Here is a 22,327-nt window from a genome sequence, read left to right as displayed (position 1 = left end):
TCACAATGTAAATATCTGATGTGCAGGATATGTGGACCCCCACACGTTGAGAACCACTGACTATCCTAAATTGTATGAAAGTAGCAAAAATGCTATCAATTTGATATCACCTAGCTTATGGCTTTATTTAAAGTCCTCAGATTTCTGGGATGTTAATGAAAACACTCTGGTATTCTCCAATTTTTTTCCTTTAACTTTTTCCTGACATTTCAGTGGGTTTTTGGAGGTGACGGAAAGTAGACAAACATGCTTAGTTAATTACTTTGAAACAAGTGTAGATGAGTTTCCCGAGTCTGATTTACCGTAGTCCTTAGCACTAACACAGCTTCTATTATTATTTTGTGGCTCAGCATTTATAAAGAGGACTAGAGAGTTGCCAGCACTGGATGCTCTTCCAGAGGACCTGGATTCAATTCCCAGAAACCTATGGTGGCTCCAGTTTCAGGAGACCTGATGCCCTCCTCTGGCCTCAGGGGAAACCAGGCAAGTATGGTATGGTACACAGACATAACATGCAGGTGGAACAACTATACATATAAGAAATACTTTTAGGGGGCTGGAGAGATGGCTCAGTGGTTAAGAGCACTGACTGCTCTTCTAGAGGACCCGGGTTCAATTCCCAGCACCCACATAGCAGCTCACAACTGTCTAAAGATCCAGTTGCAGGGGATCTGATAGTTACAAGCCTGTCTAGGTTAACACAATGAAACCTGTCTCAAAAATTACAGAACCAACCAAATTAATAATCACAAATACTTTTAAGTCTACTATACTATAGATAATTACCACCATTAACAAAAACAAGTCTTATTAAATATACTTATCAAATTTTTCAAAATAAACACAGTTTTTTCGTACTTGGAAAATACTGAAGATCTGAACAAATGTTTCGAAGAGTTTTTGGATATTGTCTGTGCAGGCTAGAGGAGCGCAGCGTATTGAACATATCTAAGTGACCTGCAAGGAAAATGAAAGAAGTTATTCTCCAGTTGTCAAGCCAAGGCAAAAACACATGAAAAACTGTATAAAATATAAATTTATAAATACCAGGAAAAGTGACATGTATCACAGAGTATTTTAAGAAAGACATTTGATGCACTAATGTATCAAATCCTTTATATCTCACAATCCCTCGTTTCACTATCACTTACCTTAGGTTACTATTTTTCTCTGGCGTGTGTTTATAGCTGCCCATGAAACTAAATTCAAATTTAGAGGTTAAAAAAAAGGAAAAACAATCTCTTTTATTAAAAGGATAGAGTGGTTAACTACTGCTACTGCTTAAAGGCCATCTCAAAGCCCTGTATCATAGAACACTGCAAACACAGCTTCTGCTCTGCTTGAAGGATCTAGAGTAAAGCCAGGTGTGTTTGCAATCATCTTTAACCCAGAGCTTGGAGGCAGAGGCAGGTGGAACTCTTGAGTTCAAGGCCAGCCTGTTCTACACAGTGACTTCCAGGACAGCCAGGGCTACATAGGGAGACCCTGTTTCAAAAAAACCAAAATTATAAAGAATTGCCAAATATGAAAAGGTTTTCTCTGACAGCCAGGCTTGCAACTCAAGGCCTCACAGAACCACTGAACTATACTCCCAGCCTCAGCTCTTCCATGGTTAGTATTTGTTTTTATGTTCCAGTAACACTTAAGGCATTTTTCAAAAATTTCTCAAGAGACCAACTAAGAAACTCATTTCTAATATTTCTGTCTGCCCAAGTGGAGCCAAGCAGCTCACAGTATGAAGAATCTTAAATTGTAAAAATGCAGATTAGAAAAACAGAAGAATAAAAGTATTAAAACATTAAAGTAAAAATGTGCCCTGAAGATTTACTACAGAGCCCAACACTTTAGGAAGTCAAAGACAAACGACTCAATCAAGACTGTAGTCTAAGCCCTCAAATCTTAAAACTGTTCTTTTTCCTCACTCTTACATTTTTTAGTCTTTTTTATTCTTGAAATCCTACAATTTATACTGACTTTTAAAATGTGTTTTTCCATCAATATGAGACAGGTATTTTGAATTTTTGTTTTATTATGTATACAGTGTTCTGCCTGGATATATGCTTACATGGCAGAAGAGTGTACCAGATCTCATTACAAATGGTTGTGAGCCACCATGTGGTTGCTGAGAATAGAACTCAGGACCTCTGGAAGAATAGCCAGTGCTCTTAACTTCTGAGCCATCTTTCCAGCCCTGGAATTCTGATACTTTAAGAAGGTTGTAGTCTAGGCAGTGATGGCACGCACAGCTTTAACTTAACTACAGTACCTAGTAGGCAGAAGCAGGTAGATCTTTGAGTTCAAGACCAGCCTGGTCTACGTAGTGAATTCCAGAACAGTGAGGGCTACCCAGAGAAACCCTGTTTTGGCGTGGGGGGGTGGGGGGGGGGGGGGGGAAGAGCAGAATCACATGTGGCACAGCCCTATAATCCCAGCTCTTCAGGAGGTTTAGACAGGAAGACACCAAATATAAGACCTGCTAGCATAACTTGCCAAAACCCTGGCTCAAAATGAAAATTAATTAAAGTGTTAAAGATATAACTCAGTACATCAAGGAGAGTGCTTGCCTAGCCTCAGTGAGGTCAAGGGTTCAATCCCACGGAGCACCACAGAAAAGATATTCACAGACTGGACATGTAGCTCAGTGGTTAAAAAGTTTACATAATAAGAGCAAGCCCTGATATCAATACTATGGGAAGCAAAAGAGTACAGACAAATTCTCTGTACTTTACAATTTTTCTATAAATATAACATTATAGCCGTAAGAAAATTACAAATTTAAAAAAAAACACTTCAAAAAAGAACTGGCCCATAGTAAATGTTAATATAGTATAAACATCATCAGTAAGTTCAAGAATAACTTACATACCATATTTATTTTCGAAGAAGGACTGTGCTGAGACATGAGATGTATGCCAATGGGAAGAAACTCTTTTGTCTTTATAAAACCCAGGAAGTAGATTTTCTACCAGTTGATCAATCTGTCCAATTTTTAATTCAGATAATCCAAGGTCCTTTAAATTAAGTACAGGCTATAAAAGACCAAACAGCCAAATTAACATTAATGAGACATTTAAAAGATACTTATCAAAAACAATAAGGATTTTTTTAAATTAAAAAAAAGAACTGACATCTTAATTATTAAAATAAGTTAATATAAATATTCTGATGGTTCTAGTTTTACTAAGGTTCATTATGGGTTTGACCAAAAAAAAAATAAAAAAGCCCTAACAGTCTCCCTAAATAGATGACATTTCTCACTATAACAAAAGCACCAGTTAGTTAAACATTATGATTCCCAATGACGTGAGACTTTACATTATTTTCCCTCTCTGCATAGAAAGCACTGCGACCTAGTTGCCAACCTAACCATCATCTGCCACTCATAAGAATAGTATTGGCTGGGTGGAGTACAGTAAAACAGACTATTTTAAGAGAGATCACATTGATGTAACTTTCATTGCAATATAATTGTTATTTTTATTATTAGTTGCAATTAATCTCTTACTATGTTTAACTTATAAATTCAACTTTACAGTACTTTCAGTAATAAGGTTTTCTAGGGCTGTATGATTGGAGAGCAAGGTTATCAAAAGAGAAGAAAAGCAATGGTGTGTCTACAAAAATGAACAAGAAAACTGAGCAAATAGGGAAAAAGAAGTACAAAGATGAGAGGAACACACCTCCATTGCTGGTGGGAATGCAAACTTGTACACCCACTCTGGAAATCACTATGGCGGTTTCTCAGAAAATTGGGAATCAATCTACCTCAGGACCCAGAAATACCACTCTTACACATATACCCAATGATGCTCAATCATACTACAAGAACATTTGTTCAACTATGTTCACAGCAGCATTATTTGTCATAGCCAGAACATGGAAACAACCTAGATGCCCCTCAACCAAAGAATGGATAAAGAAAGTGTGGTGCATTTACACAATGGAGTACTACGCACTAAAAAACAATGGCATCTTGAAATTTGCATGCAAATGGATGGAACTAGAAAAAAACATCCCGAGTGAGGTAACCCAGAAAGATGAACATGGTATGAACTCATTCCTAAGTGGATACTAACTGTAAAGCAAAGGATAATGAACCTATAGAGTCCACGACCCCAGAGAAATTAAGTAACAAGGTGAAACCTAAGAAAAATATATATAGATCCCCTTGGGAAGGGGAAATAGACAAGATCTCCTGAAAAAAACTGGAAGCATGGGGTGGGGAGGTGAGAAGGGAGGGTGGAAGGACAGGAGGAGGGGAGAGTGGGATGGGGAGGAGACCTTGAGGGAACAGGATAGTCAAAATGAGGGAAGGCCAGAGATGGAGGGCAAGGAAAGAGATACTTTGATTAAGGGAGCTGTTATGGGGCTAGCAAGAAACCTGGCACTAAAAAATTCCCAGGAATCCATAAGGATGACCCCAGCTAAGACCCTAAGCAATAGAGGAGAGGGTACCCGAACTGACCTTGCCCTGTAGTCAGACAACACTTGACCAGGTGTGATTAAAATTTTCTCATAAAGCTCAAGTAACTATTACCTCACTACTCGGAGTGTCATGCTCAGGAGCTGTGTCTCGGCGCTGCTTCTGAACAGGTGTGTTCACAGAAACAGATATGCTTTTCGGTGAATGGAAAGCATTGATGAGATGACTGAGAGGAACTGTAACCTAGAAAACAGATACAATTTCAAATTAAGAGGAATGTTAAAAAAAAAAAACAGAAACAATTTCTTTTCTGGTCAGGATTTAGGATCTGTTAAAAGTCAAAACAGCTGGGCAGTGGTGGTGGCACACACCTTTAATCTCAGCACTCAGGGAGGCAGAGGCAGGCAGATGTCTGTGAGTTCGAGGCCAGTCTGGTCCACAAGAGCTAGTTCCAGAACAGCCAGAATTGTTACACAGAGAAACCCTGTCTTGAAAAACAAAACAAAACAAAACCATTTGCTGGAGGTAGAAAGAAAATTGGTTTACTCTTTCATGATACTATTCTGGATATGTTAAGTCAGGCACAATGGTACACACCTTTTATCTCAGCACTGCGGAGGAAGAGACAAGCAGATCTCTGTAAGTTCAAGGATAGCTTGGTCTACACAGAGTTCAAAGCCAACCAGAACTACACAGTGACCATGTCATAAAAATTAATAAATTTGAAATATATATTTTTCATCCTCCAAAATCTACTATCTAGAAATTTATTCTAAGGAAATGATTTAACAAATGCATGCACCTTAATAAGATCATTTTAACAGCATAATTTTAAAGTAGATGGAAAGCTGAAGAGAACCACCATGAGGGAAGTGGAAAAATCAAAGTCATTTCCACAGAATAGCAAGAATTCTATTCTCACCTCATTAGGACAAACACAGATGTAATCCATGGGGGCTTATGATTTACCAATAACTCAAGAAACTCTAAGAATTTCACAGAAGCTTGTTATATTCTCCCCCCACCCCCCACCCCGCCACCCACTCACCTGCTCCTGCCCTTACCCAGCCCCAGCACACTCCCAGCCCAAGATAAAATGATCATATTAAAATCAGTCAACCTTTGGCTTAAAAATCTAACACCTGTAGAACCTGAACATCGTCTCCTGTTTGGTTCTTCATTAAATGCCTTTCACTCCCTGGGTTAGAAGGGGCTCAAAGAACACATGAAAACACTTTATTTACATTGCCCATCTATAAGGAGAAACAGAAATGGACATAAAGAAGTACACAGGACAAGGCCAGGCAGAACACCTAGTGGAGGACATCCTCTCTGGAGTTCTGATGTAACACCCTCTTACAGCTCAATTACTGCCTGAAGATGTGGGAATTACAGGATGCTAAGATTGCCTGGTCTGACTAGTTCCACTCTGAGGTTATTTGCAGATTAAAAGTCACCTCATTAGGACAAACACAGATGTAATCCATGGGGGCTTATGATTTACCAATAACTCAAGAAACTCTAAGAATTTCACAGAAGCTTGTCATCAGGAAGACCATAAAATAAAGTATTTATTTTATTGTATCATATTACCCAATTAAAAGGTAAACTCCATAAGGCAAGGATTCTTTTGTATTTTAGTACTCAGTACTGCACTCCAGCATAACAGTGTATAAGGGAATGACAAACAGGTCTGATGTTGAGTGAATAAAATAATGGGCTCTGATTATATACCAAGGCCCATAATTTAAATAATTTAATACCTAGGACATAAAAATTAGCTATTATTGTATTTCTTCCTTTTAAAATTCATGCTGAATTCAGTTTCCATTATAACAGCAGTGTTATAGGTGTTTAGCTAGGAGTCTATTTTACTATATTACTACAAGCCAATTGTTCTACATAGAAAGATCCAGTTTTATGAAACCCAAAACAATCAAGGATTTAAGTCATGGAAGTCCAGTCCTGAGGAACAAATTGACGCTGTTATGGCAGGGGGTTTCCCACCTTGCTTTCTTTGGCCCCTCTACCACATATGTCTTCTACTCCATGACAGTAAACTATCCACCCTGTCTTCTCGACAGAAACTAATTCATTTTATAGTCAACAGTCCCTATCTACTGGTTTTTCAATTACTAGGACTTCCCCAGACACTGCCATCCTGGAAAACAGTCGCTTTACTGTATCGAGTTGACCAAAACAGAAACATCACTTTCTACCATTTCCCTCACTTAGAACCAAGTGAAATTCTATTTTCTTTTTCCTGATAGACTGGATGTCAATTCCTAATCCTCTTGCCCCTTCCCTCAAGACTGTTGCTACACTAGACATTTGTATTTCTTTTCCATAATTATTGAACACTACTTGATTGGGGTGGCATCCCTTTCCTGGGTTAGTTCAGCAGCATCCTTAATCCGTAACCCTTCCACTTTTGCCCTCTCCTATTTTCCACACAACAAGAAGCCAAAGAAAGCCTACAAACGAAAATCTGGTCACAGAAACCATTGTCTGTTATCAAAAAAAAATTAATCAAGGAAAAAGACATTAATTAACACAATTTGGGTCCTCAAAGGCCCTAAAAATAATGAATACAAATCAATTCTTAAACTATTTAATAGTAAGAATCTGATGACTCAAAAATGTACATGAGTTAATTCTGACCAGAAAAAAAAATGATGGCTATACAAAATACCAGGGTACGTTTGTTTAAGCTACATTCGGCTTGAAGAAAAAAAGGGGGTTCAGAAAGAGGTAGATAGAAAGAACATTACTTGTCCTCTTTACCTCTCGCGTAGACTTCACAAACCACCATCTCAGAATGTACAACCATAAACAATGCCTGAATTGTCTTTAACAGAAACCCCGCACAAGCCATCCGATAAGCTATGATCCGCCACCGTAAGATCACGCCTCTGCCCTCTTAGGCTTGGCTGCCAATGCTTTTTAGTTTGCATTTTAGTCTCAGGATTGTCCCCTGATCTACTTTCAGCCGCGACTCAAACTGAGCTCGTCGCTTCCCTCACTACTTCGCTCCGGAAAACCCGATTCTACGGCAGCATCCGGAAAACAGTCGCAAAAGGGCCGCAGGAAAACGGCTAAATGCTGGGCTCACCTGGGGCTGCACAGTGCTCGACAGGGAGAACATCTCTGGGCCCTCGGGACCTTGCCGCCAGCCGAAACTGCTTCCTAGCTTCAGTTCAGAGGAAAGGGGCTGAGCCCTTTTATTTTCTCTTTCTGTCCCCTCGCTTTTGTCCCGGTTTCTTCCTTACTCTTCCCAGAAACAAAAAATGGCTTCCCCCGCCCTAAAGCTGCTACGCCGACACCTGCCCCGGAAGACCAGAGGCTAACGAAACAGTACTTCCGGAGCAAGTGAACGTCCCCACACTCACCCCACCTCCACCGTCGTCAGCCTCCTGCCTCTTCCCGGTAGTATTTCACTGTGGGAGTTGATTTGGGGTTTGGTTTTTTTTTTTCCCCACAATAAATTGGGTGTTGTTTTAGTCGCTCCTAGTCTATTTCTGAATTCAGTACGGGGCCAGCCGCGCTCCCCGCTCACCCAGGTTCTCCACATTCTGTGACTTCGCTAGCTTCCACACCTCATCCCTAGCCATTGCTTCACTTAACAGTCGGCCCGGCTTCTAGCTCAGGCAGAGGGAGGGAGAACTGCAGATCTTGACTGGGACCTGGGAGGACCCCACTGGATTCGATCCGCATTAAAGTCCTAGTAGTCCCTTCGCTCGTTGGCCAGCAACCGCGCCATCCCGTCACACTCGGCCTGGGAACATAGGGCAGAGCTGGCCAAACTCGAACCAAGCTGGAGCCCCGCCCAGCGACCTGCCGGCTCCGCCTAGTGCTCCGCCCAACGCCCCGCCGGCCCCGCCCAGCACCCCGGCCTCCCCAGCACCTCCCCGGCCCCGCCCAGTGCTCCGCCCAGCATTCTGCCGGCCCCGCCTAGTGCCCCCGGCCCCGCTCAGTGCCCCGCCCAACGCCCCTCCGGCCCCGCCCATCAACCCGTTGGCCCCGCCCAGCGGTGCTGGCTTAAAGTGAACCGCCGGGGCGCAGCCGCGCGGTGACGTCACGGGAGGCGTCCTGCGTAGGCGAAGCCTCTATTTGAATCTAATTGGCGGGAGTTGCAGCTGCAGTGGGACCTGTACGGCTATGGAGTCCGTTTCAGGGAGTGAGGAGAATGAAGGAGGCTCAGCGACAGAGGAGTACGTGAATAGAATTCCGGTGCCAAGACCACCCTCCATTGAGGAGTTCACCATAGTGAAGCCCATTAGCCGTGGTGCATTCGGGAAAGTGTACCTGGGGCAGAAAGGCGGCAAGTTGTACGCAGTGAAGGTAGGAAGTCTAGAAGGCAGAGGGTCTTAGACGGTCCTCCCCTGCTGTCCTCCTTCCTTGTTGCTGGAAGTCATATGCGCTTCAAATTTTTCTGTCCGCTCTTGGTTCTCAGCCAATAGTGAAACTAACAAAGGGAAGCAGACTGTTGATGAATTGAGATTTCTGGGGTGCACCGTTGAGTAACTAGGGCAGGGTGAGTGGTCCTCTGCGGCTGACTGAAGGCTGCCGCCTGTGTTCCTTCTCTTCCTTCACTACCTCCAACATCCTACCTACCCTGCAGGCTAGAGGCTTGAGACAGTGTTCCTTCTTATATTTCATCCATGTAGCTTATCTTTTAATATCCCTGTTTTCCCTCTGGAAGACATTATTTATTTTTAGTTTTTCATTCTTAAATTAATAGCTATGTTCAGGCCCTCATTTCTCCCCACTTGTTTATAAAAGTGCAGTTCAGTGATGATTTTAGTAAGTAGTTGTATAACCATCATCGCAATCCAATATTAGGATAGTTCCACAACCCAGGAAATGGCCTTTTCTGCCTAACCTAGTGCCACTTCCTTTAACTGCTAACCCTTTCCCCTCTCCACTGTCCTCTCTCTCTCTCTCTCTCTCTCTCTCTCTCTCTCTCTCTCTCTCTCTCTCTCTCTCCCTCTCTGCCTCTCTGCCTCTCTCTCTCTCTTTGACCCAAATTTGTCCCAAATAGCCTTAGACTGTGATGTAGCTAAGGCTGGCTGGCTTTGAACTGCTGATGCTCCTGGCTCCATCTTCCAAATGCTGGGATTACATGCCGTGTGCACCAACCCACTCTATGTTGCTGCAAGGTTGCCTTTTCTGGACATTTCACAGAAATCATACAGTATATGATCTTTTGCATCCTATTTTTTTTTTCTTTCTTTCTTTTTTTTTTTTTTACTTGCTTGGTGGTTTGAGGTTCATCAGGCCTTCATTTCTATACCTAGTTGATTGAAATAGTCCCTTAACTCGAATCATTATTTTTACTTTTAATCCATTCTTAGGCTGTGCTGTGCAGGCCTAATCCAGAATCCTTAGGCAATCAGTCATACTCCCAATTTTTGGCCCTAGACCTTCACTGTGTGTTCCACATAATCTATGTTCTAGCAACGCCCAAACCGCCAACTGGTTCCTCAAAGCCATGAATTATATTTTGTGACTCAGAACTTGTTTATTCCAGTTCCTTAACTGTTTTTCCTTTGATAACATCTCAAGCAATGATTGTTTTTTTCCCCGATTAATTATGCAAGCACACGTCACTCACACGGCACACAGACAGACAGTGCAGTACAAGCACAGACACATCACATCACACACAGCACACACTCACTTACCTGGGACTTGAACCAGCGACCTCGGGCTCCGCGGGCGGCGCTCCATGCCACTGAGCCAGCGCTCAGACCATTAAGCAATGATTGTTGATCTGAAAACACCAATTAATCTGTCCAATAAATAGTTTTTGGATCTGGGGTATAGTGGTAAACAAAGCAAACAGGCCTCCATGGAGATTCTGCCAGTCCCGGGAGATAACAGGTAGAATCACATCGTAGGTTTGCTGTGTTTGTCTCTGCAGTGCTGGGAAGGACAGACCTGGGCCTCACCCATGACAGGCAAGTGCTCTGTCACTGATCTACATCCCTAGCCCTCCCCTCGGTTTTTCTTAAGAAAATGAGGTAAAACTAGAATTTATCATGTAGTAATCATTTTATTAAACACGTTAAGTGAATGCCTTTTTATAATAAGTATTGATTCCAGTGGGTATTTTTAATATTTTCATTAATTCTTTGAAAATTATATGATCATAATATTTCTATTGCATCTACTGCTCCAACTTGAATGTATAGTTTTGTTTCTATACATATTACCTTGAAACTTAAAAGGTGTAATTTGGCCAGATGTGATAGCACATACCTGTACTGCCAACACTTGTGAGGTGGAGGTGGGAAGACAGAGTTCAAGGGCACCCTCAGCTACATAGTAAATTCAGGGCCAGCCTCAGATTCATAAGGATGAGAATATAGCTCATATTTTTCTGTAAGGCAGCAGTTGAGAATATTTCAGAATTCTGATTTGTTTTGTATTTTTTGAGATTAGAGTCTTGCTCTTTGGTCCATGCTTGCCTCGGCCTCCTAAATGCTGATATTACAGGCAAGTGCTACCATGACCAGCTGTCATTGTTCCTGAGACAAATAGACTTCAACATTAAAAAAGGGAGGGTTGAATTCTTTATTTTATGTGTATGAGCATTTTGGCTGAATGTATGTATGTGGACCATACGCAGACCTGATACCTAGGGAGACCACAAGAAAACGTTGGATTCCCTGGAAGTAGCGTTACAGATGGTTGTGAAACACCATATGCTGGGAACCAAACTCAGATCCTCCATAAGAAAAGTACTTTTAGCCACTCAGCAATCTCTCCAGCCCACAACATTTTCCCTCTATTCCCCCCTGTCAAGGAATATGTATATGTATGTGAGTCTGTGCCACATGTGTGGATACCTGTAGAGGTCAAGGTGTTAGAGATTCCTAGGAACTGGACTCACAGGCAGTTGTGAGCTTTCTGACCTGGGTTCTGGGGATTGAACTTGGGTCCTCTGTCAGAGTAATACATACTGTTAACCACGGGGCCATCTTTCCAGTCCTCGACAATTATGCTCTATTCCTCTCTGCTAAAGAACGAGAAGCTAAAATGTGTATGTGTATGTATACATATAAACATATATTACTATTCATCTAACCAGCTCCCTGGTTATTCAGTGGGATTATTAGAAACATTATTATCTTTTGACCTTGTTATTAATAAAACTTTCCTACAAACAAACAGATCAGTCAGAAAGAGTTTAATTCCTTTTCTTTCTCAAGTACTTTTGCTGTTTAGTCCCACAGCAAGCAGTGTTATCTTTTTAAAAAAATGTTTTCTTCTTTAACAACTGAGATATCATCTGGCAGTTTTCTAACGTTGGTCAAATCTAAATGACATCTATAGCTCTTATCTTGGTGTTTTTATGATAGCAACTTTGTAACTTCTGAATCCTTTCTAGTAAGAAAGGGGGTAAATGTGTTTGGTGTCATGTTCTCTTTTATAGGTTGTCAAAAAGGCAGACATGATCAATAAGAACATGACTCATCAGGTGCAAGCTGAGAGAGATGCCCTGGCCCTGAGTAAAAGCCCGTTCGTTGTGCACCTCTTCTACTCGCTGCAGTCCGCCAGCAATGTCTACCTGGTGAGTGGACGGCTCGCCGCCCTCTGGGAGAGTCCTGCTTGCATTTAACTTTCTGCTCTCCCACTTGCAAGTTTAATGACCTTCTCCAACTTACATGCTGTTTTAGTGAGAGTTTTCCAAAGAAAAAGAACCAATAGGATGTGTTTGTATGTATGTAAAGACACAGTAAAAGGGATTTGTTTTAAGGAATCCAGTTATTCAGCTCTTAATTGGTTGGCAGTCGAAACTACTAGGTAGATTGTTCCTTGCGAGGCTGATGAAGGATTAATGCTGCCGGTTCTACAAGCCATCTGAAGGTAGGCTTCCTTTACTTTGAGGATTTTAGTCTTCTCTCCTGCTACTGGCCTTCAACTGATTGTTTGAAGGCTGTTGACATTATGGGGGAAATGTGCTTTATCAAAGTTTACTGATTTAAATGTTTGCCTGAAGAATACTTTAGGTGAGTTATGAAAATGATATCTAGTCTAAAAACTGGTCTGGTGCCTGATGATTTAGTCTGCTCCCAAACTTTAGGAAACCGTCAAGTAAATTTGGACTGGTGTTAAATGTGGCACAAAAATCTAATAATATAGTCGGGAATTTTAGAAAGGAAGAAGGTTTGGTAGCATAATGCTGAGTGCTTTTTTTTTTAATTGCATCAGGATGAATTAACAATCGAGGCATTTTTGTTGTCCTTTTATTTTTTTAATAAGCCACAGTTCAATAAATGGTACACGGGATCATACAGTAAGTCCTGCCTCTCTCCTCTAATGGGAGCAGCAACCTTTTGACAACATAGCATTTCATTATTTAATCTCAAATTTGATCATTTCTTTGATGATTATGTTGTTGATGAAACTGTTTCAGGTCTTTGTCTGGTTCTGTTTTCCTTAGTCAAGTGAATTTCGGTGTTGGGTTGTGATAAGCTCCCCTGATGAAGCTGATCCCTCGCGGTGCTAGGGAAGTAGTTTTGGTTTGAGGATACAAGTTTGTGTGGGAAAGCTAAGCTCCAAAACAAAGCTAAAAGCTATGCAAGACGGCGCAGGTCTATAATCTTAGCATTTGGAGGGCAGAAGCAAGAACATTGCACGTTCTGGGCCAGCCTGAGCCTCAGAGAGAGAGAGAGAGAGAGAGAGAGAGAGAGAGAGAGAGAGAGAGAGAGAGGAAATAGAAGAGCAATTGACTTTCCATCTGCTAAGCTAGTGGTTACAAATCACTGACCTATGACCAAGTCTGACTGTTAGGAGCTAAGAAGAACATTTGCTTTTTTTTTTTTTTTTTAATTTAATTTAATTTAATTATTTATTTTTGTTCTGGGTTTAGTCCCAGCACCAAATAAACTGGATGTGTTGGTATGCACATTTAATCCCAGCACTGAGGAGGTAGAGGCGGGAGGATTGGGCGTTCAAACAAGTTTGAGGCCATCCTGGATACAGAAGACTATGCTTTAGAAAAAGTGGGGGTGGGAGGACATTGAGAAAAAACTTCAAAGACTATTTTTGGAAATTGGAATAGCTCACTGGGTAAGAGTTCTTGCTGCATAGCATGGGGACCTAAGTTCAAATTCCTAGAGCTCATAATATGCTAAGTGTGATCATAGATTGCCCTGTAATACTAGTACTATATGTAGGGTCACAAAACGCAAATATCACTGAGGCTTGCTGCCCACCAAGCTGGCTCCAGAGTCAGAGAATAAAGACAGGGACAGAATAGTATTCCTGATGTCCTCTGGCCCTGTAAATACACATGTATACCACACAACACCAAGAAAATACTTTTTTTGTTACTTGAAAGTTATAGTGAAATTTGAATTTTAGTCAGTGAGTAAAGTTTTATTGGAACATAACCACATCCTTTTGTTACCTACATCTTCAGCAGTATTACAATGGCAGAGTGAAATAACTGCGACAGAATCCCACAAAGCCCGAAGTGTTTATTATCCGCCTCTTCACAGAAAAAAAGTAAAAAGGGTAATATCCTTGAATGCTATGTCCAAAGAAGGTGGGAGCGTTGTCTTGTGACCAACCTGGACCAGATGTGTCCTGGTTGTCAGCATCTTGCTCCAAGAATTGAAGAAACACACACGTGTACCACCCAACACCAAGCAAAGTGTTATGCAAAGACACAGAGGATGAAAAGAATAACAGCAGTGAGAAATTTGCTGCAGAGCTCCCTGCTTACTGCCTGGGGCTTCTAGAGGGGGTGTGGTGCTTCTCTGTTTGATTGAAAGCTTGACTTATGTGAGCTTTTGCCTATTATGCATGTCCTTTCCTGTGATGCCTCTGACTTTAATTCTATACATGCCCAATTATGCATAGGCATAAGGTCATACATAGGAGTTTTCCTTTAAAATTCATGTTTAGAACATGGATTGTCTGACTGCACCAGTGTAGACTGGACTGACCTACCACCTCTGGTTTCAGGATAAGTTTCAAGATGTGTTTTGCCACAAAAGAAGAGCTAATAAGGATTGGCAGGGAGGTATATATAGGTCAGGATGACCTAACTGCTTTGTTTGGAGAGGATTTGTACGTGCAGCTAGATGCAGATGGGGCTCAAGCCAGACATGATCCCGGGTTGATAAGTTATCTGTGCTTACCTGCCTCTGCTTAATCCTTTAATTCTTCCGGAGGCCTTCAAATGTCTTCACAGCATCCTGTTTTACATGTATGTGTATAAAAACCATGATTGTGTCTCTGTTATTGACCCTGATTTAACTCACTGGTAGCCAGTAACTTCCAATTCTATTAAAACAGTAGGTAAGTGGTAGGTGTGATTGCTCAGCATTGTAGCTTTTTGTTCTCACTCTAGAATTATTAAACAGGAATAGTATTTTTATTTCTTTTGTTTTTGGTTTATTGTTTATATATGGTGCTGGGGTGCAAACTCAGAGCCCTACACATGCTAGGGAGGAATCCTGCCATAAGCTATATTTCCAGTTCTATTTTCATTTATTCTAGACATTTTGTTGATAATAGACATATCTTACATATCCTACTTTATTACTGGTTTGGATCTTGGTACTCAAAATGTGATCCATAGACAAACATGGCAACACTATCAAGGGGTTTATTAGAGGTCCAGAGACCTGAAGCTATAGCTCAGTCGTAGAGTGCTTTATAAGATCCACTGGACCCAGAGATTAGTCCCCAGGTGTGTTGGCAGGAGTGAGGTTGGGTGTGCAAGGGAGGTGCTGAAGAAGAAAACGAAAGCTCAAACTCATCTAATTATAGTCTCATCTGGTGGCCGTTACCAGAAAGGACTGTATCACCTCTATATTTATGCCAAATATTCATAACATGGATCAAATGATGAGAAAATTCATCAAATAATCTCAAATTAAAAAGCTTCCTTCTGTCAACAAGCCTGTTTTCTTCAACATTATTTTTATCATGAAAGAAGCACACTGAAAATTTGCTCTGGACTAGAGGAATCTGAAAATTTGCTCTGAACTAGAGGAATCTAGAGAGATATATAACAAGAAACTGCCTTGTGTTACGGCTTATGAGAGGGAAGTTATGAAGGGCAATATTGAGATGGTCATAGAAATATCAATATACTACATGTTAGAACTTTATTGCTCTGCACTTATGTAAGGGTGATGAGTCTAATGGCCGTCAGGTGTCGCAGAACAAGCCTGCAGTCATAGATTTGAGAGGTAAGGACAGGAGGATCACAAGCCTAGGCCAGCCTAGGCCAACCAAGTATACAGAGGAATATCGTCTCCAAACAGAAGCTTCAGGAACAGTTCACTAACTTCTGAACTTTATTATCAAATTACTCAGCAAACACTAACACACATTACAGTGGTGTGCACTTGGGAGTACAAATATAAGAGAAATGAAGGCCAAAGGATCTGTATAACCAAGAGTTCAAGACTAGCCAGAACAGCATAGTAAAACCCCCCCTCTCAAAAGAAATAAAATAAAATTACATATAAATAAAATAAAATCACCAAGTTTGCTGCGGTAACTGTAATATTTAAATTTAAAAGCTTAATCTAAACAAAATTACATCCATATAAAATAACTATTAATTTATTAGAGTGTAGCTATTAATATATGTCTTAGGGTTTCTAGTGTTGTAATGAAACACCATAACCAAAAGCAGCTTGGGTAGGAAAGAGGGTTTTTTTGGTTTATATGTCCTAAGCCACAGTCCATTGAGGGAAGCGGGAGCCTGGTGACAGGAGCTGATACAGAGGCCGTGAAGGAGTGCTGTTTCCTGCTTTGTCCTCATGGGCTTATTCAGCCTGCTTTCTTATAGGATTCAGGACCACCAGCCCAGAGGTGGCACCGTCCACAATGAACGGGGTCCTGCTACATCAATTGCTAATTAAGAAAATGCCCTACTGGCTTGCCTATAGCCCAGTCTTATGGAAGCATTTTCTCAGATGAGATCACTCCTCTCAGATGACTCTAGCTTGTGTCAAGTTGACATAAAAACGAGCCAGCACAATATATAATATTAATGTTAAAATATATATGTGGAGGAGAAACCAAACCTGGCCCAATTCTAAAAATTTGTGCACTGAGATGCTGGTAAAATGGAAGTAATTCTAATAATAGTCTTTGAACTTTCATGTAACTCTGGTTTTTGTTCAAACTGATCAGTTCAGTTTTTAACCAGGAAAATAATATGAGAAGCCAGGATTGATGATACATGCCTATCATCCCAGTACTTGGAAAACTGAGGCAAAAAAATGATAAGTTGAAAGCAATGAGTGATAACAAAAAAAAATATGTTTCATTGTGTAACTACTCTAAAAAATAAAACTGTAATCTCCAAACACTATACATTCAAGTGTATTATTTTTGAATTTTTTGATAGGTAATGGAATATCTTATTGGTGGAGATGTCAAGTCTCTCCTACATATATATGGTTATTTTGATGAAGAGATGGCTATAAAATATATTTCTGAAGTTGCGCTGGCTTTAGACTATCTGCATAGACATGGAATCATCCATAGGTAAGACTGACTTTTCTGTGCATTGTTACTTAAAATGTATTATGTTTGAATCTTTAATATATACAGAAACTGCTTGCTGGTATTTCTAGTTTACCTACAGCTCAGTTGTCATGTGCATGTAGAGAGTGCACTGGCTCTTGTGTTTTGTTAAATGTCGCTTTGAACATGAACAGTTTAATATGAAGCTTATTAATCTTTCCACGCCCACACAGAAGCGATGTTCTGTGGCCTCAGCTGATGTGAATGCCCTTCTCTGCTCAGAGAAAGACTTAATAGCTCTGCTCTGTTAAAACTTAACCACACCTTGCTTTAAAGGCGTGAATATACATTTGAATTGGTGCTGGATAAGATATCTGAATAGAATGCCAAACAGAATCTAGTATTGAATCATATAATTTTTTTGTAGATTCCAATATGTAATAGATGGTTTTGAGGACTGTTTTCTAGACTTTACTGAGCCACTCATGAGGACTTCTATTTTAAAGAAAATAATTGCATTTCCTCTTGCAATTCCCCAACCCCCTCCCATCTGGTATTTTAGCATTAAGACTACTTTTTGTGTCTGTTTGCCTTTTGTATGTCAGGGACTTGAAACCAGACAATATGCTTATTTCCAATGAGGGTCATATTAAGCTGACAGATTTTGGCCTTTCCAAAGTTACTCTGAATAGAGGTAAGAATAATGGCAGGTAAGTGCCAACTTCAGACATTCTATTTCATTAACTTAACTTTTTTTGTTAATTTACATTAGATAAAATGTTGTGGGTATTCTGAGATAGGCTAGAAATGAGTATGTCATACTGTTTTCCCCCCATCAAAAGGGCCTTGGGGTCTGTGGCAGAATGTTTGCTAACTGAATCCAATCCTAGACCAAAAAAAAAAAAAAAAGAAGAAGAAGAAGAAGAAAGATAAGAAAGAAAATAACCATTTTTGGATTTTCAAAAGTCCTTAAAACTTCTTAGATCTTTTTTTTTTTTTTTTTTTGGTATTTCATTTGTATTTTAATAAATACAGCTTGTCTGAAGTTCAGAGAGTAAAACAGCCATACTGATCATCCTTACAGACCAGGCAGTGGTGACACATACCTTTAATCCCAGTAGTCACAGTAGTTTGCCATAGAAACTGGGTGGTAGTGGTGCTTGCCTTTAATCCCAGCACTAGGGATTCTTAGATCTTTAAAGAGGAACTGGCACCTGCTATTCTCTTTCTCCTTGCTGAAACAGAATATGATCCAGAGTTGATTACTAAAATACTTATGCTAATACATCCTGCCACCACCATGACCTTGGTAGATGCAATTCATTCATATATATGAAAATAAGTTCTGTTCTGAGTAATTTCTAAAATTCTAATATAAGAAATAACAAATTTACACTATTAATACTACAAAGAAATACTGGTCCATAAGCAAAACTACACAAAAGAACACAGTTTTTCTAAAGAGATTATTTACATTTATAGTATGTATTTTTTTGAAAGCTTAGTGCTTTCAAAAGAAAAATTGTCTATGTTTTAAGAAAGCAGAAGATTTTAATTCTCTCTGATTTCGTGTGGAGTGTTTTAGAAGAGGGCATAATAAGTAACACCGGGTTTATACAGCCTAGGTTGATCTTAATGTTGTCATGTAGCCACAAATAACCATCAACTCGTGCCTGCAGCTCACAAGTGCTGGGATTATAGATAGATGCCACTGTATCTGGTTTTGATGTGTTGAGTTCTTAATCCTAGAGAGTAAACTCAGGTCTCTTGTACACTAAGCAAGCATTCTGACACTAAACTACATTCCTAGCCTCTTGGTCTTACATTTTAGAATTTATTCTATAGCTGTGGGTGTAGAGAACAAAACTTAAGAGACTAAAATGATTTGCAGTACCATTGTATATTTAATTGAAGCAAGACATTACTTAAGTTCTTCATAGACTTATGGTAAGATCTTGCAAGTAGACTGGATTCTCTATTAAGAAATGTGGAAGAGGGGCTGGCAAGATCTCTTAGCAGGTAAGAGCACTTGCTGCAGAAAACTATATAGAGTTCAGTTCCAAGCGTTGGCGTCAGGTGGCTCATGGCAGCTTGTAATCCAGCTCCATGGGATCTGACGCTGTCTTCGCCTCCACATGCACACATATACATCTGGCTTGCATGCACTCAGACACCCATGTACACATAAATAAAAATCAATCTTTTTAAAAAGGAGTGTAGATGAGGAAGAGAGAGAATGTGGGAAGATGTGAAAGTGATCCTGGGGAGGGGAAAAAAGAAGAACTAAGTATACAACACACTGTATGAAGATGCTGTGGTGAAATGTCTCTCCTCCCCTGGAAACTAATAACTGCAGACCTTGTTACCCTTCCCTACCCCTGTTGTGATGTGGGTAGGCCCAGTCTCGTGCAGGTCTTGTTCAGGTGATCACAGTTGGCTTGAACTCAAGAATATACAGTCATTCCTGTAAGTCAACCTCCCACATCATCCTTACCCCCACTCTCCAGCTCTAGCAATGCTCCCTGCACCTGGAGGTAGGATATGTGCCAGAAATGGCCTCTTCATGCTGGGCATTCAGTAGTCACTTTGACAGGTATGAGCATCTGTAATTACTGAACCCACTACAAAGATAAACTTCTCTAGTCAGAACTGACAGCAGCAATGATCTATGGATATAAACATAATTTTTTGAAGGCAATTTGATAGGTACATCAGATCCATTTGTCAAAATTAGAGCAGAGGAACTTCCTCCCTCCCGAAGGTTTATGACATTTCCAAACATGGACTTTTGATTGAGTTTAACGTACCAGACAAGGATTCTGTCCCTCAGAGCAGGCCTGAAATCCACTTAGAGAATTGTAAGTTACCCTTTAACATATGGTGCCGCTATTGCACCAATGGGCCTGCCTGGCCTAGTCTGACAGCACTATTGTATACAGCATCTATAGCTGGGTAAGCCTGGTATTGATAATCCCCCTCCAGCGCCCCCCCTGGCCCCACTGGTTCTGTGAGAGCCAGCCAGCAGGGATTTCCACCACCCCCCAGCGTCCCCCTAGCACCCTCTGGTACTGTGAGGATCAGCCAGCAGGGATTCACCACCCTCAGAGGCCCCTTTGCACCCTCTGGTTCTGTGAGGGCCAGCCAGCAGGGAAGGAACTCCTGCCTCACTTTCATTGTAACTTCTCTGTATCACACGGTGAGGGAGTGTGCTGCTCTCAACAATGAGGTCTTGTTTTGGTGACCAGACAATAGCAGTGGCAATTGCTTGTGTTGAAATAACTGATAATTAGTGACTGAGTGCTTCTTAAAAAGCTGATAGTGTTCTGAGTTATTTTGCTGTTTTCTATCTATTCTACAAGACTGTTGTAGAAAATGTTTTTCCCATCCTGAGGCTAGGACCCAGGGCCTTATGCATGCTTTGCTGGACAAGACACTCTACCACTGAGCCATATCTCTACCTCTCAATTTTTAATGATTTCAACTAATTAATTAGTTGTAAGTGTTGCCTCTGCAGTTGAGAACGTTCTCTGCATATATGTATCCTACACTAGCCAGTTTTGTAGGTAAAGTTAATAACATAGAGAGGCAAAGGACCTGTGGTGGTAGTGCATGCCACCAGCACTCAGGAGGCAGACGCAGGCGGAGCTCTGTGAGTTCCAGCACAGCCAGAGCTTCACACAGAGAAACCCTGTCTCAAAAAACAGAGAGAGGTATGGTTCAGAACATATGATTACTGATTTAGTCAATGATAGCAATGGTTTTTAACTATATTCATGTATTTTTCTTTGCATAGATATCAATATGATGGATATTCTTACAACACCATCCATGGCTAAGCCTAAGCAGGATTACTCACGAACCCCAGGACAAGTCTTATCTCTCATCAGTTCTTTGGGATTTGTGAGTACTTAATAAGGAAAACCTTTTCATCATTACCACTTAAAGTGTTAACCTGCTATAAGATAAAAATAAAATAGATGTTTATATCAAACGTGAGGGGGGGGGCTTATTTTTGGCAGTTTGTGTACCCAGGTGGTAGGGCATCTATTTTCTGTATTCATCTGAAAATGAATCTCTTAGTATTTGTTTTTAATTTTTGCTTTTACTATTTTTCTTTTTAGAACATTTTTACCACCTGTGGGTGTGGGTGTGTGCACCACAGTGCACAAATGGAAGCAGAGGATAACTTATACAAGTCAGTTCTCTCCTTCCACCGCATGGGAGACCCAGGGATTGAAGTCAAGTCCTCAGGTGGGAGGTGCCTTTACCCGCGACCTTCTCACTGGCCCCAAATAATTCTCTTTTTCATAGTTCACACCAATTGGAGAAAAAGATCAAGACTCTGCAACCGTGTTTTCAGCCCCTAAGTCTGAAGCACAACTTTCTCAAGGATTAATTTGCCCTATGTCCATAGATCAGAAGGACCCTTCTCATTCTAGCAGGCTGCTAAAGCCATGTAAGTATAAAAGACTATTGTTTTCCACCAAGTGTGTACTTTAAAAAAATCTCAAAATTTTAAATTCCTACTAGCAATTTAATAACTTAAAAATGCCAATAGTCAGACAGTCTGTGGCACTCCTATATTATTACATAAATGATGATCACAGTGGATTTTATAAATCCCACAGAATAAACTGTCTTGCTAATAATCATATTTAATTACCTATAATTTAGGAATGATGGTTGAGTAAATGTCACTAAACTTTGACTTATGAAAATTGTATATGAAAAATGTTTGTCTTTATAAATTTATTCCCAACAGATTCTGAGATAGTTTAAATTTAAAACTCAAAACAGAGGCGGCTGAGGTTTGGTTGTTGCTCATTGCTTTGGCGTTTTTGTTTGTTTGCTTGCTTCTTTTTATTTTGTTTTGTTGGTGTTTTGAGACAAGTTCTTAATATGTTGTCCATGCTAATGTTGAGCCCAGGTTGGCCTTTAAATTTCAGTGTTCTTGCCTCAGCCTCCTGAGTACTAAAGTTACAGGTATGTGTCTCCACAACGTGTTTCAAAGTAAGTGTATTTTTGCATTTAAGAGAAAATGCTGGGTATAGTGGCACACACCTTTAATAGCAACACCAAAAACAGGTGGATCTCTGAGTTCGAGGCCAACTTGATCCACCTAGAGGATTTGTGTATGAAAAATTAAGTTGGGTTAGATGGACTTGGAAATTCTGTTCCTAATTGTAAAATGTAATACTGATTATGTTAATGTCGTGTGTGTGTGTGTGTGTGTGTGTGTGTGTGTCTGCTGCAGGTGACGGAACTCAGGCCTTGTGCATCCCAGTGTTCTGCCTCCAAGTCACAACCCCAGCATCTTCTCACATTTTATTTCAAGACAGTCTCACTGGGCTTCTGGTTCTAGAGGTTAGAGGTGTTAATGGCAGAGCTGGGACATAGTGG

General features: G+C 40.5%; 2 protein-coding genes across 3 annotated transcripts in view; one reads left to right on the top strand and one right to left on the bottom strand.

The window, feature by feature from the left end:
• Yme1l1 (YME1 like 1 ATPase) overlaps window positions 1–7,788 on the bottom strand; it is a 35,678-nt gene extending 27,890 nt beyond the window's left edge. The window contains exons 1-4 of the mRNA XM_050152700.1: window positions 7,536–7,788; window positions 4,538–4,666; window positions 2,867–3,029; window positions 859–957 (exon numbers count right to left, since the gene is read on the bottom strand). Coding sequence (XP_050008657.1) covers window positions 859–957; window positions 2,867–3,029; window positions 4,538–4,666; window positions 7,536–7,568 — 424 coding nt within the window. The 5' untranslated portion in view covers window positions 7,569–7,788. The remainder of the gene's footprint in view (window positions 1–858; window positions 958–2,866; window positions 3,030–4,537; window positions 4,667–7,535) is intronic.
• A 749-nt stretch (window positions 7,789–8,537) lies between these two features.
• Mastl (microtubule associated serine/threonine kinase like) overlaps window positions 8,538–22,327 on the top strand; it is a 49,493-nt gene continuing 35,703 nt past the window's right edge. For both annotated transcript variants that reach the window (XM_050152556.1, XM_050152555.1), the window contains exons 1-6: window positions 8,538–8,764; window positions 11,862–11,999; window positions 16,809–16,948; window positions 17,533–17,621; window positions 20,721–20,827; window positions 21,239–21,383. In XM_050152556.1, coding sequence (XP_050008513.1) covers window positions 8,582–8,764; window positions 11,862–11,999; window positions 16,809–16,948; window positions 17,533–17,621; window positions 20,721–20,827; window positions 21,239–21,383 — 802 coding nt within the window. In that variant the 5' untranslated portion in view covers window positions 8,538–8,581. The remainder of the gene's footprint in view (window positions 8,765–11,861; window positions 12,000–16,808; window positions 16,949–17,532; window positions 17,622–20,720; window positions 20,828–21,238; window positions 21,384–22,327) is intronic.

Source organism: Alexandromys fortis, unplaced genomic scaffold (genome assembly GCF_014885135.2).
Source record: "Alexandromys fortis isolate MF-2015 unplaced genomic scaffold, M_Fortis_MF-2015_v1.1 scaffold_54, whole genome shotgun sequence".
Classification (NCBI taxonomy): domain Eukaryota; kingdom Metazoa; phylum Chordata; class Mammalia; order Rodentia; family Cricetidae; genus Alexandromys; species Alexandromys fortis.
The sequence above is the reverse complement of the archived record's forward strand: the minus strand, read 5'-3'. Positions and strand labels throughout refer to the sequence as shown.